The sequence below is a fragment of the Metarhizium album genome (assembly GCF_000804445.1).
Source record: "Metarhizium album ARSEF 1941 chromosome Unknown scaffold_11, whole genome shotgun sequence".
Lineage (NCBI taxonomy): Eukaryota > Fungi > Ascomycota > Sordariomycetes > Hypocreales > Clavicipitaceae > Metarhizium > Metarhizium album.
Window position 1 is genome coordinate 814,394 of NW_024467585.1, and position 25,144 is coordinate 839,537.

General features: G+C 52.0%; 9 protein-coding genes across 9 annotated transcripts; 4 read left to right on the forward strand and 5 right to left on the reverse strand.

Moving 5' to 3' along the window:
* Window positions 1–355: 355 nt before the first annotated feature.
* MAM_04994 (uncharacterized protein) lies at window positions 356–1,002 on the forward strand (the record flags this gene model as incomplete). Its single annotated transcript, XM_040823792.1, has 2 exons — window positions 356–907; window positions 949–1,002. 2 exons carry the CDS (start codon window positions 356–358, stop codon window positions 1,000–1,002), a joined length of 606 nt encoding a protein of 201 aa, XP_040678463.1.
* Window positions 1,003–1,520: 518 nt separating this feature from the next.
* On the forward strand, window positions 1,521–3,254 carry MAM_04995 (uncharacterized protein; the record flags this gene model as incomplete). Its single annotated transcript, XM_040823793.1, has 3 exons — window positions 1,521–1,987; window positions 2,148–2,782; window positions 2,866–3,254. The coding sequence occupies 3 exons, from the start codon at window positions 1,521–1,523 to the stop codon at window positions 3,252–3,254; spliced, it is 1,491 nt and encodes a 496-aa protein (XP_040678464.1).
* A 1,253-nt stretch (window positions 3,255–4,507) lies between these two features.
* On the forward strand, window positions 4,508–5,458 carry MAM_04996 (choline binding protein D; the record flags this gene model as incomplete). Its single annotated transcript, XM_040823794.1, has 1 exon — window positions 4,508–5,458. One exon carries the CDS (start codon window positions 4,508–4,510, stop codon window positions 5,456–5,458), a length of 951 nt encoding a protein of 316 aa, XP_040678465.1.
* Window positions 5,459–7,053: 1,595 nt separating this feature from the next.
* MAM_04997 (uncharacterized protein) lies at window positions 7,054–7,920 on the reverse strand (the record flags this gene model as incomplete). The annotated part of the gene is made up of 3 exons (XM_040823795.1): window positions 7,054–7,476; window positions 7,521–7,688; window positions 7,762–7,920. The coding sequence occupies 3 exons, from the start codon at window positions 7,918–7,920 to the stop codon at window positions 7,054–7,056; spliced, it is 750 nt and encodes a 249-aa protein (XP_040678466.1).
* A 431-nt stretch (window positions 7,921–8,351) lies between these two features.
* On the reverse strand, window positions 8,352–9,878 carry MAM_04998 (carboxypeptidase Y precursor; the record flags this gene model as incomplete). The annotated part of the gene is made up of 2 exons (XM_040823796.1): window positions 8,352–9,499; window positions 9,557–9,878. The coding sequence occupies 2 exons, from the start codon at window positions 9,876–9,878 to the stop codon at window positions 8,352–8,354; spliced, it is 1,470 nt and encodes a 489-aa protein (XP_040678467.1).
* A 4,079-nt stretch (window positions 9,879–13,957) lies between these two features.
* MAM_04999 (protein-tyrosine phosphatase) lies at window positions 13,958–15,854 on the reverse strand (the record flags this gene model as incomplete). The annotated part of the gene is made up of 4 exons (XM_040823797.1): window positions 13,958–14,106; window positions 14,170–14,625; window positions 14,690–15,232; window positions 15,281–15,854. The coding sequence occupies 4 exons, from the start codon at window positions 15,852–15,854 to the stop codon at window positions 13,958–13,960; spliced, it is 1,722 nt and encodes a 573-aa protein (XP_040678468.1).
* A 3,790-nt stretch (window positions 15,855–19,644) lies between these two features.
* On the reverse strand, window positions 19,645–20,190 carry MAM_05000 (Cell wall galactomannoprotein; the record flags this gene model as incomplete). The annotated part of the gene is made up of 1 exon (XM_040823798.1): window positions 19,645–20,190. One exon carries the CDS (start codon window positions 20,188–20,190, stop codon window positions 19,645–19,647), a length of 546 nt encoding a protein of 181 aa, XP_040678469.1.
* A 739-nt stretch (window positions 20,191–20,929) lies between these two features.
* MAM_05001 (ferulic acid esterase A faeA) lies at window positions 20,930–21,957 on the reverse strand (the record flags this gene model as incomplete). The annotated part of the gene is made up of 4 exons (XM_040823799.1): window positions 20,930–21,049; window positions 21,105–21,503; window positions 21,565–21,839; window positions 21,897–21,957. The coding sequence occupies 4 exons, from the start codon at window positions 21,955–21,957 to the stop codon at window positions 20,930–20,932; spliced, it is 855 nt and encodes a 284-aa protein (XP_040678470.1).
* Window positions 21,958–22,489: 532 nt separating this feature from the next.
* MAM_05002 (Cell wall galactomannoprotein) lies at window positions 22,490–23,090 on the forward strand (the record flags this gene model as incomplete). Its single annotated transcript, XM_040823800.1, has 2 exons — window positions 22,490–23,009; window positions 23,083–23,090. 2 exons carry the CDS (start codon window positions 22,490–22,492, stop codon window positions 23,088–23,090), a joined length of 528 nt encoding a protein of 175 aa, XP_040678471.1.
* Between the last annotated feature and the right edge of the window lie 2,054 nt (window positions 23,091–25,144).

A 25,144-nucleotide genomic window follows, 5' to 3' on the forward strand; every position in this document is an offset into this window, starting at 1 on the left:
TGACAGTCCGCGAGCCCTATCCTAACACTGGAACGCACAAATTTTGTTTTCTTCCTGTGAGTGTGAACCTTTTCGATTCAACCAACTCGTGCCGCGTACAGCAACAGACGCAGCAGCAGCAGCAGCAGCAGCAGCACGATGGCTTTGGTCGAACGAGACGTTCTGAAGCAGGCCACAGAGCATTTGTCGCCTGGACCCCAGACGACATCATCAACAGCCGCTCGCCGTGGCAGTTGCCGCCGCGGTGCTCCGAGCCCGCCCCGATGCCACATTGACACGGTGACGGGACCTGATCCACGAGTTGAGGGATCAGATGTACAAGGAGACGTCCGAGTCCATGCGGCGCGTCCCCGTCATGGGCATGCCATATGTCCAGTTCAAAGTCCTCGGCAGACTTTGCCAGTCCCTCGGGGTGAGCATTTGGGAGATAAGGGAGGAGCACTGTCCCGTCATGACGACCGGGCCGGCCGATATTGTCTACAGTACGACATACTTGAAGGCGTGCGAGGCAGAAAAGGCCGAACAGATTCCCCGAATGAAGGAGGCGATGCTCGACAGGGCGGCCAAGCGGGGGAGGGAGGAGTCTCGCCAGGCTCCCGTGCCTGTGCATGGCGACCTGGCCAAGTCTCGATGGGCTCCCGGGTCTGCCGCCGGTCCGGCCCCCAGGGAAGACACACGTGCGGCCGTGGAGGGCATCAAGGCCGTTCCGTTCCCTCCAGGGAGAGACTGGAAGACTTGCTTCGAGATTCCATCTGCGAAGCTCCGGCAGTGCATGCCCCCGGCGGTCCGGGTTGTCTGCCGAGTCAACCTCCACGGAGCTGGTCGTGCGTCTTGCCGACAGTCAAGTCGCGAGTCCTTCAACCAGCAGGAGCTGTTCGCTCCTGTGTTGGCATTTCCGCCTGGGCTCGTGAGCTGGGAAGAGATGTCCCCATTACTGACTTTTTGGAGGACTTTTTTTGGACCAATGCCATGGACGCGCACGCCGAGGCTAACCGCGCGTGACGCTTGGCATGATTTGCGTTGTTTGTCGGGGGTTCTCAGAGACGTTTCCCTGTGAGTTGCTGGGTAGATTCTGTTTATACAAAGACTTTTCTGATGACATGTCCCTTGTAAGTTTGATCCTAGACACATCCACCCCAGGGCCGCAATCCATGCCGTGGCTAAATGTCTTGTCTATGCGACGATAATGAAACCGCAGCAACGCTTCCACAAACAACCCTAGTGTGGCGAGGGATGGTGACGATGATTGGGGCTTGGGGCAAAGGAATTATATGTAATTTCGTACAGTCTCAAAGGTTCTTAGATTCTCAGTCTGACGGACTCGACCATCAAGGGCTGCACCTCTGTAATGAGTGGATAAAATCTCGAGGCGATCGCAACGGTAGCTGGCAATGGAAGGAGCTCCCACGTTCCTTCCCAAATTGTCAACCGCACCACACCCTGACAAAGAAAAGAAAAATGCACCGGACAGAAAATTTTTCTTCCCTCTCGCCGTACATGCCGAGGTCCAACCTGTTAACATGGCCGTTGTTGCCGAGATCCAGTGGCTCCAGGTGGTGTTGACGAATGCCCTTGGTTCAATCGAGTACATGTCTGGCGATTCGGTCCAAGCGGACGTCAAAGAAGATGCCTTGCGAAGCATTTCGAACCTGTCAGAAGAGGTCAAAATTTTCCTCAAGAATCACAACGAGGGCATCCACACTCGAGAGGTGGCTGCCCTGGAGACGCAGCTACAAGTCTCCGAGTCCGAGCAGGCTGCCCTGCGCCGCGAGCTGGACCAACTCCGAGAGACGTTTGAGAGCCGTCTCGCCGAGCGCGTGTCCCGAGAGCTTGACAGCCGTTTCATCGCGCTTGCCAAGGAAATTCGCCGGGGAATGCCGAAGCGTCCCTTGCCAGATGGAGCGCGAACGGCGCCTCTCCGAGATGGGAAAGCGTCTCTCCGAGATGAAGAAGAGGTTGGCGGACCGAGACGCGGCATTGAGTGCCCGTGAGACGTCTCTACGGGAATCCCGCGACGACGTGAATCGCCACATGCGAGGGCTCGCAGCCGAGCGCAGTGACTCGCTTGAATCGCTCCGGGAGTTGCTGGATACCCGGCTTCAGACCGTGCATGCCCGGCTGCAGACTCGGCTGACGAATCTCGACAGAGTTGTGGCCAAGAGGGCAGACATTGAGCGTCACCAGATGGCCCTGCGAGGCCTGCGTTCAAAGAGAGACGTCGAGTCTGCCGTCTCGAGCCTCGAGACTGCCGCCACGAACCGGCAGCACCGGCTGGGAGACCTGGCGCAGTGTCAGCTCGAGGCCTTGTCTGCTCTGCATGGTGCAGTCGATAAGGTCGAGAGCGAAGTAGGGCTGATCAAGAAGGTTGGCCGGGATCGCCACGAGGCCGTCGGTCTTGCTCTCGGAATCATTCGCCAATATGTTGCCGATATCGATCGTCGCCTCTGCGTCGAAGGTGGTCCCGGTTCGCAGCAGACTGCTGAGAGAGTGGTAGAACTCGTTGGCGGCCTGTCGGATATTGTTGATCGTCTTCCCACCCAGGAGAACTTATCCCAGTCTGTGCGGGAGCTCGGGTCAGATCTCCGGGGCGCATTCGACGGAGGTGACGGCTTTGTCACGCACGAAGTCTTTTGTGCATTTGTACAGGAGTTCCGGGGGATTATGCCAGAGGCGTCGAGTCTCCTGTCACAGGAACAGGTGCATGCTGCCATCCACGACGGCGTCTCTGACCTGGTGACAAGGTCGGACTTGAGGGCTTTTGGGCTGATGGTCGATGCCAACAGTTCACTGCAGAGGCAAGACATGGCAAACCTCGCTGGACAAGTCACGCGGGCCGACGCTGACCACGAGGCGGTCCTGGAGCAGCTGCGGCGGACCTACTCCGACCAAGCCCTGCGGAGGCTTGTTTCCTCAATCTCGCCTCCAGGGTCAGCACCCTTGGACGCGACGTGGCGCGGACGGAGGGGCTGGTGACGCTGGCTGTCAAGGTTGATGCCATTGACACGGCGTTGGCGGACGCGGAACTGGCAACCAAGGCCGACGTTGCCGGGCTCGCCGACACGTTGTCGCAGGCAAACTCTGCTCGCGACAACGTCGTGCAGAAGCAAGACGTTGCGGCTCTGTCCGACAAGGTCGATGCGTTGGACGCCAAGTTGACGGGTTCAGATTTGGCAAGGCGGTCCGACCTAACGGCGCGGTCGACCAGAGTCCTGAGCAACGACCTGGATCGCGAGGTTGCGTCCCAGGAGGTGTAATGCACAAAGGTTGCAGCTATCACGATAGCCTCATTGGCATAGCCCCCTTTGTTGCCCAGTCAGGTTACACACGCAGGCACTATCTTATATATAAAGCCCTCGTTGGTCAGGTCCGTCAGATGGAGGAACTAAGGACCTAAGATCATACGATATTATATGTAAATACGAATCATTTACTCCAAGCCCTGATCTCGCAGACCAGTCCTTCTTACGTCAATTTTGGATCGAGTTCCCACAAGTCGGCCTCGTACTCAAACGCCCACTGACAGACAGAAATTCACGTCTTGGCCACAAGCATGGTTCTTCCGGGTCATGAGATCTTAGTCATGGCTGTGACAACGGCTTTTTTGAGGGCTTGGAGCATGTTGTTTTATAGGCGCCCGACTCATCCATGGCCACGGGAAAGGAAAGTCAGGACTGCGGAGTAGGTTCGGGGATAGCCACGCACGAAACAGACGTTGCTCATTGAGCTTGTCCCCCAGCAAACGTTGAAGCGGCTTGAGAAGAAAAGTCGCCACCTACAAGACTTTTGGCGAGCTTTCGTCGGTCGGACTTGGAATTCAATAAAGGCACGAATACCCATGTGAATCCATGTCATCTTTTGCTAGAATGTGTCATGTAAGTTCTAGACTAGTTTTAGGATTCACCCCAGCTTTTTCCTTTAGATACCCTAAAATCGTATTTTAGAGAAACATCTAGGTCAGACGTGGCTGTGCCGACTTGAAACTGCCAAGTCGTGTCAGATCAAGGCAGGTTGGCTGAAACAGGTCCACATAGAGTGCTTAGTGTCACTAAAAGCGGATGTGGCGACTCACTCTATTGTGTGGTATGCCGACTCATGAGTCTGCTCCGTATACAATTTTCAGGACGGCGAGCCTTGCGCGTTCTTCCCTGCGATGCTTTTCATAACATGGCGCGGCCAATCAACTTGAAGGCACAGGGGCAAGCGTTGATAGATGTCGGAGATGATCCCCTCTTCCCCTGCACCCGCGTATACATCCTTGACATTGTTAAGACGCGGCATAGGCCTGCTTTTAGTCATGCATAATGTGTGTGTGTGTGTGTGTGTGTATTTTTCGCCTTGGTTGGGGTTAATAGTCATGCATAATGTGTGAGTCGTGCTCGGCCAATGGCAGCAGCTGGAGTAGGTTCGAGGTTGACGAGCAAGTCGGTATATAAGACAATGGCCTTCTTGGATTGACCGCCGGCTGCTCTTCAGTCCCTTCAGAGACGATACATTTTCCGCCTTTACGATGAAGCTCACTACATATACGGCAAGTCTTGTCTTTGTGCAAGGGCTTTCTGTTGCTTTGCCGCTGGTTGACAACGATGTTATAAACCTTGACAACGCCGCGCAGACGGCCAACGACCTCAGCAATGGCGTCTCGGTTGTGACGTCGCCCAGCAACTTGCAAAATGGAGGCGGCGACTCATTCATCCCCAACTTGCAAAATGGAGGCGGCAACCCGTTCATCCCGTCTGCACAAGCAGACCCTTCACAGCCTAACCTTTTGAACGGCCTCTTGGGAGGCGGCGTTCCCAACGGCTTGGACAAAATGCTCAGCGGCTCAACAGCAAGCAATGGCTTTCCTCCGGGATCACTTGGCCCGTCCGGCGGCCCGCAACTTGTTCCGGGCAACTCGCTCGACAGCTCCCCTGACATGCCCAACGATATCACGGCCGGCCCAGGAACAGGCAATGGGCCCGTTGGGCAGCCTGGCTCCATGTCAAACCAACCCGGGGGTCCAGCGGGAGGTCAAGGGGGAGGTCAAGGGGAAGGCGCCGGCGCCGTGGGCGATGACTTTCCTCTTCGTGATAAATGCAACATGGAAAATCCCGGTTCCGCGGGAATGGATTTGGACTGCCAATGTACTAAATTTGTCGAATGGCGTCTTGAGTCTCGCTACAAATTCCCCGTTAAACAAACAGGACCATGGCCCGACGCAAACCAATGGGCAGGTCGTGCCTCGGCGCAAGGTATACCCGTTGACGGTAATCCCACACCTGGTTGCGTCGCTCAAACTACCAAGGGCGAGTTTGGACACGTCGCCATGGTAGCAGAAGTTGATCCATCAGGTGGCCAAATCACCGTCGAGGATTACAACGGGCAAGGGGGTCCAGGAAGATATGGAAAGTACACGGTGCCTGTGTCCAACTTTGAGAATTATATTCACTTTGAGAAGTCTCAAGGGGCAAGAGGGTAGCTCGAGTTTCACATCAACTCTAAGCATACGTGGATCCTCATCACCTTTTGTCAGGTTCTGTGGCTGCCATGCCGGCAGAAACACTCCACGTTTGGCCATGAGTTACGATGCACAGGGGCATGTAGTTGTAGATGGTGCTAGTTTGAATTCAAGTCCCTAGATCAAGTGTCATCCAAGACGCCGGGATTGCTGCTGGTCCCCCGCTCATTACAATCTAGAATGGAGATGGAGAATATTTCGCCTGCGTATAACCAGCTTTCTTGTTGGGCCACAGATGGCCGACGTGCGAGAATCGACTGTGTGCGTAAACTGCTTCGTGGTAAAACGCCAGGCAACTACTCTATTCCTGCCGTAAAAGGGATCGACCGAAGGCTTCGTCCGAGACGTTCAAGGTGAGTCAACAGCACGCAAATGGATACAAACACTGAGCCTGGTAAACGACCTTGCGCTCTGGGATCGGAGTGGCAGCTCGACTTGCCGTGTTCAAGGCCACCTGGAGGTGCAGTACTTGGACGCAGGGGCATACCGGCAGAATTTGATGTCCTGGTGCATGAGGGACGAACTTGTCGCAGTGGCTTCGGGGCATGCAACGACAGGTGCAGTCAAAGCGCCCAGACGGAAAGCTGAGGCAGACTGCTGCTGCTTCCTCAGTGACAGGCCAAGTCTCCTGCCACCGTCTGCCGACTGTGCAGTTTGGCTAGACTTGTGCTTGGTTTACCAAGTGACACGTTGTGCCGGCCTGGAGCAGCGCCGCAGGCAGCCCCTGGAAGGATCCCAGAGGAAACACCAGCAGCCGCAGGTTCAGATCCAAGGATGCTGATGCCAAGCTGAGATGAGCACAATGGCTCTCAGGGTTCGAGATTCCCCGCATCATGGCAAACTTTTGCATGTCCCCCCTTCCCCCTCCCCCCCAGGGGTCACGCAGCGTGTTTGTTCCCGAATCAAATTCACGACCAGCGATGTGTCTGTTGCTTGCCGCTTCCAACATTGCTTCGACAACTGACAGGTGCCTGGGTGTTGACCGGGTTTCGTCACGAGAACATGAAGAGATGAACCTTGAGGGCAAAACTCTAACCGGCCACGTCGCAAGATCGGCATGACGTGCTTGGTGGTTGCGCCCGTATCAGCCGGAAGAGGAGATACTTTCCACCAGCAACATGAGTCGGGCCACTTTTAATGTGTGTCAATGCGTCTCACACCGCGTATCTTGTGACAGTCGTCAAAGACAAGCCCCAGTATGGAAACCTGGGCACCGACGCTTCATGTACAGTAAACTGGGTCTGCAGCGAATATGTGTCAAAGGTAGACGATGATTCCTGTTGCCTGCCAATGTCAGGTTTTTCCTGCCACACCGTAACATCGCCGGGTCCCTGACAGACCGGACATGCCCCCGTGGAAGCCCGGCCGGTTCAGCCCGGTCTCGGGCACCGCCGGGCCAAGAGTTTGTAAAAACTTGGATGGGATTTACGAGCGGGCAACATGTCATGACCTTGTTGGTGGTCGTCTCGCACGGCCACTGTCACAAAGCCTGGTTCGGAAACTACGCGAGACAAGACAGATTTGGCCTTTTTTGTGCGGCAGCCACGCCTCCTGGGTCAGCATTGTGATCTTGGAGTGGTTGCCAGCGAAAATATTGAGGCAGCCGACGGGCCAGAGGGTGTTGTTGTCAGGGCAAAAGCCCCAGGTAGGCCCGGGACCTGCAGCCGGTAGCCCTCGCGCGCGGCGAGTTCCCGCGGCGGCTGTCCCGCGGTGGACCGGATAATGTCGGCGGGAACTCGGCCACACTCGCTGCTGCCGGAGACGATGCCCGGCCCCTCTGACCACGGGCCCCAAACGCTGAGCTGCGGGCAGCTGTGGCGCGCGGCATGGTCGGGGTCGAGAAAGGTCAGCGAGTGCGAACACTGAAGAATCAAGATCAGGTGGAACATGCCGGCCCGGTGGATCACGCTCGGCGGGCCGGCGCCGTTGTACATGTGGTAAATCCCACTGACGCGGACCCCGGGTCGCAAGTGTGCTCGCTGCTGATTGTCAAAGGTCCCGCTGCCGGCTCCCCCAGCCCGACCGCCGAACCGCCGCGGGCGTGGACCGGGCCGCCGAGAGAGACGGCGCTGGGCGACGGGGTGGTGGCGTGCCCAAGCAGCCCGGACAGTAGCACGGCAACAAGCATTGTGCGCAACGGCAACGAGTCCTCAGACGGTCGACGAGACTGGTCCGGGCCACGCATCGTCGTCTGCCGGTGGCCGTCAGCAAGCGGGAGACAGGCACACAGTACTACACTTGTGGCGAGGAATACGACTTGTCACCTGCCGAGATGCGGCGCGCACGCAGTATCCCGCACCAAGTATTGAAGCACGTCCCGAGCCGACAGTTGCGTCCTCGTGCCCGAGGCTGTCGACGTGTGAGATTCGAAGCCACTCGGCTTGGGACTCGGGAGATGGTGCTTTGATGGCAAGATCGGGCATTGATTCGTGTCGCACGGGCTGGCGGCAGGCTTGGAGCCGTTCACCCGGGAGCCGCATTCCTGCGCGCGGGATTGCCGCGAATTTCATGACACACTCGTCGACGCGATGCTCGTGAGCACCGAGTCCGGCGATTGTTGGGAGCCCCTGTGATGTGACATGCTAGACGAGTAGCAGTTGCAGCCCCCTCGACCATGCCGGGAACGACAGCTCGCCACGGGAAGGGGAAACAGCGAGCAAAGGGCGCGGAAATGGTTGAAGCACGGGTAGTATTGTCTACACGTGAACATGATCCAGGCGCCGCGAGTGCCATGCGGCGTGGTTACAATTTAGATATTTACTTGGCCAACTCCGGCATTTGCCCATGTACCACCGGGGAGCCTGGTGAGCGGCAGTCGGCGCTGCTCAAAGCGGTACAAATATCCTCGGGACGTCTACTTGGACCACTCTCCTCCCATGAACCTATTGATGAAATCAAGCGAGCCCTCGCCCTCATACTCGGGCACCGTGTGGCCGGCCTTGTAGATCTGCATCAACGACAGGCCCTGCGCAGCTCTGACATTTCCGTAATTCTTCCCAGACTTGGCACGCAACTCCTGGGGCTTGGAAGCATTGAGCGCGGCCTTTCCGGGCCAGTCGAGGGCAAGCGTCCAGGCCTCGTTGCCGAGCCAGTTGCAGATAAAGTCCACGTCGCCGGCGTAGATGAGGACCGGAATCTTTTCGAGGATGCCGGGAATGACTCGCTGGGCCGGAGTCATCCAGTCTCCGTTTCGGACAAAGTCGCCGTAGACGTCAAAGTTGCACTGGTCGTAGGCGCGCCCGGCCTCGACGCCCAGGGCCTGCTTGGTCTTGGCTGAGGCGAGGAACTGCACGGCGTAGCTGGTATTTCCGGTGCCGACCGGGGACGTGATGTCGTAGACGCTCTTGTCCGTGCCGCTCTGGTAGATGCCCAGGAGGTTGTTGTTGCAGTTGGTCGTGGCCCGGCTGCAGGCGCCGGTGCCGGCGCCGTCGTAGCAGGCCTTGATCTGTCGCTGGCACTCTGGCTCGGCGTTCTTCATGCTCTGGCAGTCGCTGGGGGACAGGACAGCCGGGTAGCCTCCCTGGCCACATGCCGTTGGCCGGTAGTACATGTACTGGATGTAGGGGTCGGTAAGACCGTTGCCGATTGCCAGGCCCTTGAGGTTGATGTTGCTGTCGTTGTGGGAGAGGAGCTCTTTGCCAATGGCGGGGATGTAGTGCCCTGCGTAGGATTCGCCCGTGACGAAGAAGTCTCGCCCGGCGTAGGTTGGGAATTGATGGAAGAACAAGGACAGCATGGCGTAGATGTCCTTTGCCGCCGCTTGCGAGTTGGCCGCGGTGCCGTTGCCGTACGAGTAGCCCACGTCGACGGGCTGGTCGATGAAAATGACGGAGGCATTGGAGTTCCAGGAGTACGGGTTATTGACTGGAACCAGATCGGGCTTGCGTATGGTGGCAGGACCAAGCTCGTCGAAGAGGCCAATAAACGAGGAGCAGCCCGGGCCGCCGTTCAGCCAGAGGACGACGGGGTCCTTGCTGGCGTCGTTTCTCGACTCGAAGAACCCTGGCCGCGGAGCATCAGTACGTGGTCACGGGCACCGGCCGCCGGTGAGAACCTTACAGTAAAAGAGGTGCTTGTCCTGCTCCGTGTCGTCGAGATAGCCGCTTAGCTGCTTGACTTTGTCGACTCCCAGCTCGGCAGGGTCTGCCTGTCGAACACGTAACTGGTAGTTGGCCAAGTCGCCCTCCAGCTTCTTGTGGGCGCCCGGCTTGGTGCTGGCCGCTGGGACCTCGGCACCCTTGACAATATAATCCCAGAAGCTGTCGGATCGGCGGTTGACGGCCTCTGCCGCGGCCGGGTCCCCTTGTACAGCCCTGGCGGCGGCGGCGGCGGCGGCGGTTGTGGCCGCAACCAACAAGAGCGTGGAAATGGACAACCACATGGCGGCGAATGACAACTCGGCGGGACTCCGATACTGTGCACCAGGCAAGGCATCGATTGCCGTTCCGCGTTGCTTTCTTGCTTAAATATATTGCAGCCTGCCAGCCTCGTCCATCCCAGTCGTCCTGGCGGAAATCATGTTACCTCGTGTTGCAAGAGGCAATCTCTAGCGCCTCGCTCATGACGCGTTCCCAGTCCGCTCAGGGAAGGTAACAAAGGCAGCGTCGACTGGTGACACACCACATTCCACGTCGTCTATTCAACAACAAGGGCGAATTTCCGGGCACCTCCTAAACCCGGTGCTTTGACCCGATGGCGCCGTTGCACGGGTACGACTGTGCTCCCAACGTCACTCGTCCGTGTCCGCATTGAGCAGGTCTAAACCAGAGTAACCATCACCGCGGTGAGTGTACCAAGGATCAAAACTTCAAAAGCATCACTTCTCCGCTTTTCTGGGCGACCAAGCAACACACCAGACCAAAATCCGCATAGAATTGGAGCGTCATAGTGGAGCTGGTATCGGTGATCGTCATCAGCCATGCGAGGTGCTGACCATCAGGACGCGCTGCCATGCGTGGCACAAAAGGGAAGTTTTCTAGACAGGTAGTTTGTGCGCGGAGTCGTGCGGCACCTTTTGGTTCACAGCCGCCTTCGTGCACGTTGTCAGTTGTCTTGACTGCTCGGGCGTAGATCTTTGCGAGCGCTGCTATTCGTCAACAAGAGTCCTCGCGAGGTTTCCATGCCAGTCGTTGCCGTATGGGGCAGCTGCTTGTGCTGTGCACTACTTGGCGTACATTACGCCAGATCATTCCGTGTCAGGGTGTGGACGTACGGTCAGTCAACCTAGTGTCGGTGGTTGTCATGAGACTTGCCCAAGACCTACAAGCCTGCCAAAAGCAGTTGTATTGCTTGTCGTGGCAGCAATATGGCCTGTCGTGAACAAACTATAGGATTACTCGACTGCGCAAATGGGCTGATGCGAGTCTCATCTCAAGATTGCGAGGAGCCTTTCCAAGCGCTAGGGAAAACGCTCTTTTAGTTCATGGGATCCGACGACGAGTTTCAACTTTGTCTTGACACCTTGGAAGCAGCCACTTAGTTTTGCCAACACAAAGCAACCAGCTATAGCTTCTTATATACTACTAGTTGGGTTTTTTCTCATCTAGTGCAAATTTTGGTCAGCTACAGCTACAGTGTTGTCCAAGTTTCATCCAGCGACTGTACGCAACGTCAAGTTGCTGATTCTCTTGCTTACTTGGGTGATGGCCACTAAATTCCAATACCCCAGCTACAGCTCCTTCTGTCCTAATGCCCTGAAGTCTCGACTGCACTGGCACACCTTGAATCGTCTTGTCTAACGGTAAATCTTAGTCCACTTTATCGACAGGTAGATTGCTCTGATGTGTCCAAGCACTTAGTTGTCAGATACAACTCTTACGAGACGCCAGTAACAAAGTAGCACTGCACAGCAGAGTAGTCTTGTACACGGCTGCTACATGTCAGTACCCACGGAGCACGCATACAAGTCGAAAATGGTGAATGCTGACCTGCAGGGCTTTCATTTCATGGCTCAAGTTAGATACAGTACCCGTCACGCTGCTACATCTCTTTAGTCCGTGACGTCATTTTCTCCATCCCACAATGACTGGTGGTTTCACGTTGCTTGGGGAATATTTCAAATTCTTCTAGTTAAGCCATCCATCGGCTGCAAACTTACCACTGACGGCATGACTGCGTCGCCAGCCGTCCCAGGCAATGTTGCAATGGCGACCACCGCAGTCCTTCTCAGCCAAGATAAGTGGTGAAATTATCTTTAGCGACGTCGAGAACTGGACAACCAATGACATCTACCCAGGTCGCGATCCTGTTTTGACTACACCACGGTACAAAGTATGGCTGAGGCCTTCATGGAGATCTATGATTTGGAGTTCAAACCCGTCGCAAAGCCGTACGATATCCTCCTCAGGATACAATTTTAGCTGCAAATAGTCAGGGCAACAGCCCACTACAGTCCTGCAAGCTGGGAAGACGCCGCTGATCGTAGCGGATAGCGTCTCGAATGTCTCGTTTAGAAGAGCATAAACAATACGCTCCCAAATCTGAATGTTCGGCGATTAGGCGCACCGAGACTCCCCATCAGCGGGAACACCAACTAGACACAACGTTTAGACCTTTGCCTGTGACATTGCTGGAGGTGTCGTTCCGGTACAACAAGGACCTGATACAGAATGTCAGGAAAACAAGGTGGGCGAGGTTGCTGGGAACTTACAGAACACTGTTGCAAACAGACACTATATCAACCACGACCTAGCAAGATCATTATGTGTTCCATTCGTTTCACGGGAATAATGTTCCATAGGGCTTGGATCAGTACGTGACAACTGCCACAAGGCCTAGAGCAGCAGCTTGATTAAACTGTCCGAGCTGCTCAAGCATTCAAGGTCCATGGTTTCCAGCACCTACATGTTTCACTTTGGAGCGTGCGTTGTGCAACTCGACATCACAGTTGCCCTTTTCCTGGTCCTTCGCATCGTTGTTAGGGACGCGACGGCAAGCGAGCAAACAGGCCCTATATGTTGTCATCAACACGGACTGATTCGTCCGAATTTTGCACATTGATGCCAGTATTCCTGGCATTAGATATTGATGTGTTTGATTGGACACGATTCATCTTACTGCGTGCCTAGTTTTTAAATCCAACCCGAACAACAAGAGCTATATATGCAAGATGCCTGTGCGCATACTCCACGAAAAGCCATTGCAGCTTTTCATCCTCGTCTCTTCCGTCGACTGCCTTACCGGGAATCCGGGTCAGGCTCACCGTGCTGCATCCAACATGTAATGTGTGCTCTGGGTGCGCGACGAAGAAGTCGTGGCCTTGGTGCCACAGCCGCTAATGTTGGCGGTGTTGTCGCTGTTGGCTACTTACCGCTTATCGGAAGAGGATTTCCACCAAAGTGTAACCCAGAGCGTTGAAGCTGGCAATGTAGGCCCTAAAAATAGTATAGAATTATCGCAGGGCTTTTTGGAATCCCCAATAGTCGACCAAGCTCTCCGCCTTGGTCGAAAGACCTAAAGATTTCGCACCTCATCCTTTACAACGCGGGGACCGTTGCAAGGGCCGCCATAATCCAGAAGCAGTTATCAAAGGCGTTTAGCGCCTTGTTACTTGCATGATAAAAAAAATTCAACACGACTTATTTCAAAAAGATGCATTTGCGGCAGCTTCGCGGACTGTTGCATGTAACTGGGAGAATGACTACTGTGGGATGCTTGTGTTATACATTTAGGCCACCTTGACCACTGGGGTCGGCGAACGACGGTCACTCAACGTGATCACGAGCCCATGAGCCCAAAACAGGGGCATCCTGGATACATGGGGATATCAAGTACACTGCTCATGTATACATAGAGGCTGGGGCCTAGGTTCCTCAGGGAACCAAGAATCTTTGCGACCCTAACCCTAGCACAAGCGGAACGAGTCCATTCTAATCCCTGTTATCAGTCCCCCGCACAGGATAATTAAAACCCATTCGAATTATACAAGCTGGTCTTCTGCTCTCTTATTGTTGCGCATTGCCATGGGTGCGAACGTGGCTCGCGGAGGATGTTGACGCCGCTGTCGCCGGGACGGCAGCCAGTACCGCCGAGGTAGATTGGGCCGAGAACGCAAGGATGGTGATTGTAGCTCTTGCAACCTACCAAACCAGATTTTCCGTGTCTTCTTCGCCCGACGTGGCGCTCGTCGTGAGCATCGAAACTAGTTCCTGAAACATCACTTGCCAAAGACTTCAACGAGGCCTCTCTTGAGGACTCCCATTTAGGCCGCCTAGATGTCAGTCGGCATTGCCAACAACCTAACCGTCTACTCTGCGGCCCAAAGTCAAAGCCGTCAATGATTTAAAAATTGACAGCTTTAAAAGAAGCTATTAAGTGTCTAAAAGATTCTACAAAAAAAGTTAAAGAACCCCAGCTTGTAGCAATAAGGTGTGAAAGCAAGTCAAGTTTTACGAAGCCGCAGTCCTTCTTTCTGGTTGAGCCTAAACCGATTTTTTGTTCTAGCTTTGTTGTCGTAGTTCCTCAGGCTACTCCTAGCCAGTCATTTGGGCTGACGTCGCCAGACCAAACCACTGCGTTGTCTCGACGTTGGAGTCTTGCGTAGACCGACTCAAACTTCCTCATTTCCACAGTCTTGGAGACATCTGTGCAGGTTGCTGAGAATGTTATGCCTAAAGTGCAGTAAAGGTATATTAGTACACAGGGTGAATAAGAAGCGTCTTGGCAGCACCCACCTTTGAAATACCATTCGTCACTGTTAAAGAACGGGATTTCACTAGAGTCGTCCCATAACGTGACGCTACCAAGGTCGCGAAGGTCCAAGGTTTTTGAGCCAAATATCGCTTGTAGGTTGATGGCGTCCTTCTTAGAGAAACCTCGACCCAAGTCACTGCCAAGGGCAACTTTTTTGCCTTGTCCAAGAGTAAAGTAAATGCTGTCATAAGTTCCGCCACCTAATTCATCTGCTAGCATGAAGTGATAGGTCAGGTCCTTGATGACAGTACAAGGAGGATTAAAAGACCAATCACTGGGTCTGATCTTTAATGTGCCGACAGTCTTTTTTGTGTAAGGCCCGGTGAAGTCAAAAAGCGATTCGCGGCCAGGATGCTGGTACGCTGTATTGATCCCAACGTACTTGTTATTTTCGGCTTTAAACGTAGGATCAGAACATTCTGCGCGGATAATAATGTCTGTGTTTTTTTATGCATATACAAATTAGTCTTTAGACAGCGCTTTCTACCCAGATCATCGTACCTTTGATCTTGAACTCGTCATTTCTCAAGGCATTCCATGAGTTGGAAAATATCCCCTGCGCGTTTATAGTCATCGTATCAATACCGTCAAGGTTAATCTCATCTGACTTAAAGTACTTTCTAACATCCACGGCAATAGTCTTTTGGGTCCCTGCGTCTGGGGCCTCCGCGAAGAAAAATTCAGCCTTGCCAGCTGGGCCTTCGAGAGTTCCGCCAATCTGATCCCAACTTCCTTCGGCCAACTCGTCAGATAAGGCGATGGTAAGCTCTATCTTCCTGATCTTCTGGCATAACGGTTGCGAGATGTTCCGGTTGCCTTTGTTGTCCTTGATAAAATCAGCTAGTTGGTTGCAAGCATCGCCCTTCTGCCCTCTTCTTTCCCTCTTTGGACCCTCGTCCAAGAAGAAATTCTTAAACAGCCGCAACGCCTGGCCACATTGGGCGACATTCGCAAGCCCTGATAACAAGGCCATCTGTATTTGTGGTGGGATCTGCACTTTTGACCAATCAATCTGCGACAGTGCTGAAGTATCAAGCCTAGGAGCTGCGTTGAGTTAGCAACGGTGACACGTGGCCCGGATGGATAACATACGTTGACCGCGGCGAAGTAGAGGAAAATTGCGGTGAGGCTCTCTTTCAACATTCCAATCAAGCAACTCTTGCAATACTTGCCGCCTTGCCTGGTCAGGAAACAGCTGGCTGCTCGTCACGAGTGTCATGACGTCCCGAACCTCCTGAGGAGTAGCTGATCTTGGGGGATCAGAGAAGAAAGTAAAAGGTATTCCCTGAACGCCACCATACGTTTCCCATCTTCTGTCATAGTCGGGGTTTTGCATCCACGTCCACTCAACTGAATTTAGAAAGGGCGGATACAAGGGAGTATCGTCAGTCAGATCTTCCACATGGTCTCTGATGCTCGGATGAGATAGGCTGAGTTCTGTAACACGTGTCACCTGTGACCAGACTATGCCCCCAATACCTCGAACACGGGGTGGCTCCCCCGGAAAAATCAGCGTGTTTGGTCCTGTTGCAATTTCGTATATCCATACTCGCGGCGCTGGTGTTTGCTGCTCGAGCGGACTGATGTAGTGCCATGCCCTGTATGGCAAGTTGACACCGCCAATAGACTGCAAATCGTCCAAAAGCACAGCGTCAAGATCTTCCATGCCGATTGAGTGGTCGGGTTCGTCGGGCCTGATATTTCGAAGGCGCTGCCATTCTGCGATTATTGCTTCCTCGCCAGGCACAGGTAGCCGGTCGTTACTTATTCCACCTTGAGCTCTGAAATCCGCGGGTGACCCTAAGCCATGAGCACCTTCTGGAACTGTCAAATATATAGTCGCGTGGGGTTCCATCGAGATTGCAAACGTGGGTAGTGCGTCTACGGCTGCATGCCATAGCAGGCAAGTGACGAACGCCCGTGAGGCCTGTGGTACCAACATAATGACGTCCGGTGTCAGTTGTCTGAGGGATAAAAAGAAAAGCTATACGTATGTATATAGAGCGAAGCTATAACAGGTGGGGGATGGTTCTATTGAGTACCAAGGTGCGTGACTTGCAACTAGAACTTGAGCAGCCCGAGCAAGATATTTAGAGCCAAGAAGTTGTAGCTGTTACTTCTACTTATGGCGTGCTATCCTCGCGTAATTGAAATACTAGACGTCACGTTAGTGCACCGCTATTTCTATAACACAAAACTATGCTCAGGGGTATTCGGTTATAGGTTAATGCCGCAATACGGGCGCAGCTACAACTCCACGACGCTCTTTCGCGTAAGTAGTTCTCATACCATGATAAAGTCAATGAAATCCTTTCAATTTTGTAGCTTTTTCCGCGGAAAAGTCAAGACATGTTATGTAACTCGATCTATTACAAAGAGCGAAGCCAGGGCAGACGCCCAACGGCGCTGAATTATCATCTGACCTATGGTCCGTACAACATCATGCGCTCACTCGAAAGAATAATCCCTGACGCCGACGTCTACATTCTTAGCTCGATTGCCAGCCCACGTGTGCCCGATAGAACTGGGTCACAAGTTCGAATGACTCGAGTTGGAGGAGGACTGTGCTTCTACCCCGTGCAGTACGTATACACATCTGCCTGACTCTTGCGTTTACTTTTTTTATTAAACAGGCAACAGCAGCAAATCGTAGACTGCTACATTAGTATATCGACTTCATCGTGCATACACTGTTCGTTGGCTTGCTAAAACCTGTTGACCTCTATGAGTGGCTGTCAGTCCGAGAAGTAGCACGCGACAAGTACCGCACCCGCTTGTACTCAATGATGTCACAATTGCAATCCGCCGGCTTGAGAACCTTTCCCTGTCTTCGTGTCTTAACACCACAGTATATTGCGCTCGTATCGGGGAAACTCCATGCTAGGCTCCCCACTTAGTTGTATTGATTGCGGGCGGGATCAATTAGCTCGTTTATGCTAAAGGCTGAGCCTCTCCTCTGTGCTGTCTCGCGTTGTTAATATTTCTTCCTCGGCCACGTTTATCTGCCCTGACCCCTGGCTTAGTTTAGCCATGGGGACAGCGGATCGGTAGAACCTGGTTAGACATAGTAACGGGCGTGACGGCGGGCGTGAGAGGTCCAACAGCTTTGTTTGACGAGCTGGGACAACAAAGTATAGCGTGCGTGTACCCTGCAGGTAGCCTGCCAGAAAGAAAAGAAGACCTGGTGTTATTCCACGTCAAAAGAGAGGCTTACATTCTTGACACACTACAGGAGAAAACTTGGAAGAATCGCGGCCGTTATTTTATGCTTGTGCTATTAAATAAGGCCACAACACATAGATCACAGTTTGACGCGTTGCTTTTACGGTGCTCTATAAGCTTTTCTTGGCGACTTGATAAGCGCAGTGGGTCTTTTTTATACATTACACTGCGGAACTTAGCTTATTCCGAGGCATGTCACTTGCACATATTTCTTATTCCCACTCAGTCTAGTCTATTCGTTCTTTTATTGTGGTGATACTAAAAATACCAAACGTAAATAATTTTTATTGGTTCGGCGGTTGCCCATCATCCTCCCACTCTGGCAAGAGAGATTAAGGCTTTACAATGTCCTCTTTCCCGTCTGTGGTAAATCGCTGACGGGCCCCACGCATTACGTATAGTGGCTTCCCCATGTGAGGGAAGCTCCAACAAACTATCGAGATGTTATCATAATATACCAGCAAAGTGTCTCAATGCCTCGCTATCTATATATTACTGTGACTCTTCGTCCGCGTCTAAATCTAACGCTGTATCTCTACACGGTAATCGCACCGGAAAAGTCGTGGTGACTTTGTGGGGAGACTTTGAAATTCACCTTGCCGCCGTCAATATAAAGCTTGTCATCGATCACTACAGTGTGATACTAAATTAGTAGCAGGCGAAAAGAGCAGTGCTATTAGCGGTTGCTATCGTCGGCCCAGCCATGATATCCAGCACCGGCTTGAGCGTCATTGACATCAGTGCTTGGTGTATTCTGGGATTCATCGATAGGCATTTGCTATACCAGCCCCGTCGTCATTCTTGCTTTCGGAGTCACAATGTGCTTCGATAACGCCCTTTTTGCATTTAGACTTGCTGACATCGTCGCTGCCGTGCTCCTTGTCGACGTTCTGAGCCCATGGGTCCGCGTAAGGTGGTAGTAAGCCCAGCGCGGGGTCAGGCAGCGGACCATTACGGATAGGTTTGCACTCTTTTGCATCCCAAAATTCTGTATTTTCATTGCAGATGACCCCGTCGCTTCGTAAGGGACGTGCTAGAGCGACCCCGGCCAAAGAGACAAGGAGTAAGTTATAGTGTGTCGCTTTATGGCTGCTTAGTTGCTAGAAAAAGACTTGTATCACGTGGCGTCAAAACAAACAAAGCTAAGTCCCACTAACTTGAAACTATTTCTTTCTTTAAGCTTGGAAAAAAAATGCAGATTTACAGATTTAAGGCTATAAATCCAACTAATACATTTTGCTTTCAGCTGATAATACGAGAAAAATAGGTACTTGGCAGTATTCATACACAACATGCGAAATAACTTTCGCAGGACACAATGTTTCCAACGTCAGCCTGCCGCAAGTTGGACCACTCTCTTGCTGATCTTATACCACAGGCTGCGTAGCAAGCCTAGTACTTACAAGAGCTCAAGCTGCGTTAAATGTTAGTATTACACGTTTTGCACGTTAATGTTACACGCAAAGAAGGCCCCTTTTCCGATTATAGCTAACGTGATACGGCTATAGTTGCATGCATGTTTATAAAATGTATTGGAGCAGCAGCAGTGCGTATTCTCTTAATAGAAGGTGCTAACTCTAGCTCTAACCCTCGGTAAGATAACTTCAAAAAACAAAGGACAGGGCAAGCTTCTTTCAATTGCTCAGGGTCGACGGGAGTGTTAATATCCTGTTCGAGCAAATAGGCAGAGTTAATTAGGCTCCCCATCTGGAGGTTTTTGCTAGCTAGGAGTGATGCCATGCTGGAAGAGTAGAAGTAAGAGCGCTAGCGTCGACAGAGATAGTCTTCATTTGAAAACTCCAACATAACGTGTATCTGTTTTGACCTGTCTCGCATTTTAGCTTATTTTAGGTTATTGCGTCTTGTGCGCCTAGCAATGCAACTCTTGCATTCACTATAGACTAGTTTTTTAGTGCTGGGAAGCTTTAACAAGCAGTATTTCCTATTAAGCGGTAAGGCGCTTTTCGTTGCCAACAGGCAGTTGTGGGCTGTAATATTAAGTCAATTGCTTGCTTGGTGCTACTCTTACAATGCGTTGCAAGTCTTCCGCTCAAAAAGTTCTTAGCCTCAAAGAAGCGCATTTTAATACCAACATGTACTTGATACACTATTCACGGGTGATTTCAAAGACAAGCTCTAATGAAATAACGTAATTGCCCATTCATGTTTACTATAAGCTGCCTTAATATATGCTCCCTCCGGTTGCCTCCACGTGCCGCGCCGTGAACAATCAGTTAGGCATACACCTTAAGTGCCTGGTCAAAATGAAAGTCGATTGCTGAAATGACCAGGGGCGAGACGTCTCTAACAGACTTGACAAGCTTTTCAGTGACTGCAGCGCCAAACAAATCGGTGTCATTTTTTAAATTTTGCAAATCCGACCTGACAAGAAACGAAGCAGACCCAACGCCGAAAATCGCCGTGTCAAATGCAGGCTTCTTGGTAATAATATTGTCCAGCACGTCGTAGATTTTACCCGTGAGGTCCGTGATGCCAAAGGCGATGGTTGAAGAATCACGATCGTTTAGCGGACCCGAGCTCTTCGCGGCCGAGGTGCCAGATTGAATATCCTTTTGGAGGTCCATGGCTTGACCTTGTATCTTGAGCGCCGTAAGAGTTCCTTCGGCTCCGCCATTGAAGCCATTCAAGGTGGCATTCATGGTCACCAACTGTCTGGAGATGGCGTCGAGAGCCGCCTTGATGCTTGTCACATCGCGACGCGTTGGATTCGCAGTGACTACAGTGACGAGGAGCGAGCTGATAAGAGTAGAGAATAACATTTTTCTGTGTGACAAAGACCTATGCTGACAAGATGACAAGGAGTTTGTGGCAATACTTGTGAGGATGCAAAGACAACCGCCGACGTGAGAGGAGATGCGCCGGCTCACAAAAGCAACTAATAGGTTACCTGAAGGCCCCAAATAGCCGCTTCTCGGTGTCACAAGTCCAACGCCACATGTGATGAATGCAAGGAAGGAGAGCCAGCCCATTATGTCCTGATGCAAGAATAATGACGGCTCACTCTTTTCCGCACCTTGGAATAGCACTAATAGCCTCGGTGAGAAGCTAGTTGCTCCTGAATAATTTTGCCACTAGATTACCTCGACCTAAATTGTCACATGTATCCATTCACATGTGCGGCTATTGCTCGTTGCCGTCCCGATGTTTCCCTAATCCTGGCTAGCTGGTCGCGGGGTTGCTAGTTGTTGCAACCCTCATCCGTGCTTGCTTAACAACTTGACCACTCGGCCCCTGAGTGGCATTGCGTGTTTTCTCCACCCGTGTCCCAGGGTTGCGTGAGTTTACGGTCGCACATTAGCTCCAACGTTGCGCAGAGAAATAGGTAGTTGCACATGACATGGAGAGTTTTATCCACTGTGTCGTTAATAACGCGACGCTTCTCGATGTACATTGTTTTTATTGTCATCACTAGAGCTAGACTAAGCAACTGGCCAACCTGCCTGAAAAGACTAGTGTTCTGCTCTCGCGCAGCGTTCAAAGTCAGGCCGACGAAGAGGTTCATGGGAACACTGCACCGCACGCAGCAACAAAGAGCGAGCTGCCAACAATAGTGTTGCTGTAGGTAAGATGCGAGCGGTTAATGGGGTTGGACCCAAAATCTTGGCCTGCGCTACAGGACTAAGGCTTCTTGTTAGCACAGCCCCGGGATGCTTCAACATGCATGACAACTCACCTTGGCGTCTGGGCCACATTTGAAAGTGGTTCGAGCCGTGTTGCCGGCGTCCCTGCTTTGGAAGTACTCGGGTCCGTGATGGACGTAGCCAAGCACGGTCGGTGGAATCTGGGGCACGCCGTCGTTGGAATGCGTGACGCGGTAGTAGTTGGAGTCGGGAATCTGCCTAGCGATATACTTGGCCCATTGGGCATCGCCATTTCGCGGCTCGCCAAAGGTATACGTCTCTGCAACTTGAATGCCTTGGCCGATAAGCGATGACGTTGCGATGGCAGCGATGCCGCCACCAAGGGAGTGTCCAGTCACAATGAGACGCGAATCAGACGACAGCTCAGACTTGATTGCGGACATAACCTGCCGAGAGATTGCGTTGAATGCGGACTGAAAGCCCTCATGAACCTGTTGAAAATTGTTACTCGGACATTCTCCCCTCTCACACGTCCTACAAGAGGGGTCATACTTTGCAACTAGAACAGCTCGTGCCGGCGGCGGACAGTGGCACGAGACCAAAGGCGAGATCAGAGTCCAGGTCCTTTGGGGTAGACGTTCCACGAAAGGAAATAATCACTTCTTTGGCAGCATCATCGCGGAAAAGAGTAGCCTGCGTATCTGTCGCGATATCGTTAAAGGTCGTGACAATCCTGGACCCAAACGGCGGCTTTGCGCAGTGGTCATCGTAGGACGCGGCTGCAAAAGCAGTGTAGCGAGTAATCTTGTCAAATACGTCGGGGGAAACTACGAGCAGTCAGCGAGGTTCGAGTGTCTTGCTCGGCAAAATGAGGCCTCGCGTACCGGGCTGTTGCGCAAGGACCAACAATGGAAAGAATCCAGCAGCGGCGATAGCGAGGAGCATTGTGATGAATTTGAGACAGCCGTTGGTGATTGCAAAATTCGTTGTTGAAATAACGAGGTGAGTTGCTGCTTTGCGCAATTGCCCAAGCAGGATAAAACTGAAGATACCACTTGGGTAATAACATTCCGCTGTCGATACCTTTGACATTCCAAACTGCCGGGACTGCAAATCTGGGGTAACAATTCTCGTATCAGATGTAAATTGCACATTTGAGGCTAAGTCACGCTAGCAACCCCGTCAATCTGTGCGGGCGCGCAATGGGTTGCAACGAGGTCAAGCTGGGTTGGAGGACAGGGGCACAAGGCACATTCGCTTATTTCGATCTCCGTCACTGTACAAGGGTCGGTTTCTCACAGTCAGGCCAGAAGACGGCGAGTTGAAAGCGCAAGCCGAGGTTCTGGGCAGGAAACAAATGTGACAAAACATGAGACATTGGACTGTTTGGTATAAGGCACCATTGTGTTTCCCCAACTACATTCCTCGCGCCCAAACTCGCATCACCAACTCCTTCATTCACTTTACACATCTGACCATGAGGTTCCCAAACTTTCTGATCGCCCTTGCCGGCACAGCTAGTGTGCAAGCAGCAGACGTCCAGACTGTCAGAGATGATATTGCCGACATATCCGCCCTGATGGCTGATCTCGACAGCAACGCGAAGCTCGTTAAGCCAGGTTCGGCAGGCATCGCGCAGGCGCTTCAAGTCCAAGTAGACGCTGTCAATATCCATAAGCGTCTGCTTGCCTCCATTGACGATACCAACGCTTCGGCGCCATTTGGCGCTCAGGGTTCCTTGAACATCGGCTTGGACTTTATCGCTTTGTCGCCAAAAGTCAAGACTACTCTTCAAGACATTGCAGACCAGAAATCCGCTCTTGAAGGGCTTTCTGTTGTTGTCCTCTCCAGTCTATACCAGCTCAAGCAGGATACCGACGCCTTTGGCGCCGCGGTGCTGGATAAGCTAGACGTCTTGGAGAAGGCGATTGCTCCCGGTATTATCAAGGATCTTGATACCGCGTTTAATAAGGCTATTGTTGCATATGGAGGTAAATGTAAGTTGACTGGGGTTGTCTGCAAAAGGTTCGCCGTTTTTTAAGCAAGCTTGCTGACAAAACTTTTTACCAGCAACTTGAAATACGCGTGCAAAGTCAGGACGCGAGAGAAGTGCCTTTTGTCTTTCCTCTGTACCGCAACTTATGGTCTCTTTTTTGAGCACTCAGGCAAGTGCATAGCTGAAAATATTAGTAGTTTTAGAATAGTGGCCTCCTCGTGCGCGCAACTTGTGTCCCTCGGGGAATCGACGCTATAGTTGAGATTCTATGTGACTTGTTCTTAGACCCTTATGTCACAACAGGTGGAGCGCTAAAACCAAGCTATAATGATAGTACAATCTTGCTCTACACTTCTAAGAATGCTCTTGGAGCAAGGCATTTATTCAATTCCTTGTATTAATTCTCGGAGCAGGTGGCGATACGTGCGTCAAACACAGGGCATCCTGTTCCACCGAATAGATCAACTCCAAGAGTTGGTATCTAGTAGCAAGTTGGTCGCCGCTGCCGCCAAATTATCGCACAAAGAGTTTGCCTAGAAAACATGTAGAAGTAGTTTGCTATACTGATCCCTAGGGTACAGAACATCATCGCATTATGGTCGGATGTATGCTTTACCTTTGCCCATTAACGCCTTGGCCAAAGTCTGTGCAAAATTTCGTACTATCCGTGTTGGAATGGCGGTCGAAATCGCTTGAACCGTGGCTGCTTCAAGCTGTCCGCCGTTTGTCGGCTGTTCAAACAACGATTCTTTGCAAGAGGAGTTCTGCTGTGCCATTGTACCTCAAGTGCTGCTCGCTGTTCTCACGGGCAAGGTCGAACATTGTTCCAAGGCTCGTCTATGCTTCTCCTATATTGAGGAAAGAATTGCTAAGAGGATAATGCGAGACATTACTTTTAGCTTACCACTATTGTTGAAGTAGACACCACACTACACTGGTGAGGCACCTCGTTGAATCTGACCGCTATAGCTTGTCCGCCAAGCCGCGGCGGTTGCAAAGGAGACGCCCGAAACGTGGTAGAAGCTATCAATGCGATTTACAAGCCGCTTAGGCCGTGTCCTGCAAATCATGTGTTCATGCGCGTTTCCCATTAAATCCAGTGGCGTAGCGAATGTGCTGTGTGTAATTGGTGATAGCCTCCAAGAGCTCCTTGCAATTATTCCAGTTATCTAGTAGGCCGGCGAAATTGTCAAAATAAGAACGAGCTACGACTAGAAGGAAGGACGTGTATAGCTCGAATCTGCAATGAAAAAAATGCTCTCTAGTTATAATTGACTATAATTTATTGGGTTGAGATTGCATCTTTATCCAAACAATTTGTGAAAACCCACTTGCCCTGGCGGTTCTAATTACTTCTCGTCCTAGTCCGGACGGAGGAGTATCCAAAAAAGCCTACAGGCGTTCCGAGTACTTGAATCAAGGTCATCGTTTCAGGGCGAATGTTGATCGCCCCCCCGATCCGTTTTCAAACGAAAGGGCGTCGTCGCAACGACACTTTCCAGAATTCACTCCGGATATTTTGACCAACAGGAAATAGCGAATCTTCTTGTTGACATTCCTTTCTCCTGAGGCTCTGGCTATGGCCTCCGGTCAAAGCTCGCAGACTTCCACGCCTTCAGGTCGAGTCCTCATCTTGATTTTCACGAGTCAAACTCTATGTCATTAAATGTGTAGTTGAGGGCTAACAACCTAGAGAATGTACTTCAGGACATTGAAAGCAGATATATCGCAGGATTGCAGTCGTCTTGGACGATGTCATTGCGCGCAATCTAGAACAGACGCCTATTAGTCCCGAGAATAGTTTCGTTAATTATAGGCACTATTTGTTCTCCCAAGGGAATAATAGGCGAACAGCACCCACAAAGGGAACTTGAGATTGAGCTTTTAGTTACACATTGTTGCCATGGAAGATATTTCGGGTAATCTAACAAAAACAGCCTGGGGAACGCTATCCCGTGGAACGCTCTCATGGCATAAGATGGCTCTCTTTAATAGTCACGTTACTATACACAGTTCAACAGCTATTAGAGCCGCCTTCAGGTAGGAAATTATCCTCGGCAGGGCAGCAAGCATGGTTTTTTGTCTCAATCTACTATTTATAAGACGAGGTGCTACTATGACGCTTGTCACTCTCCC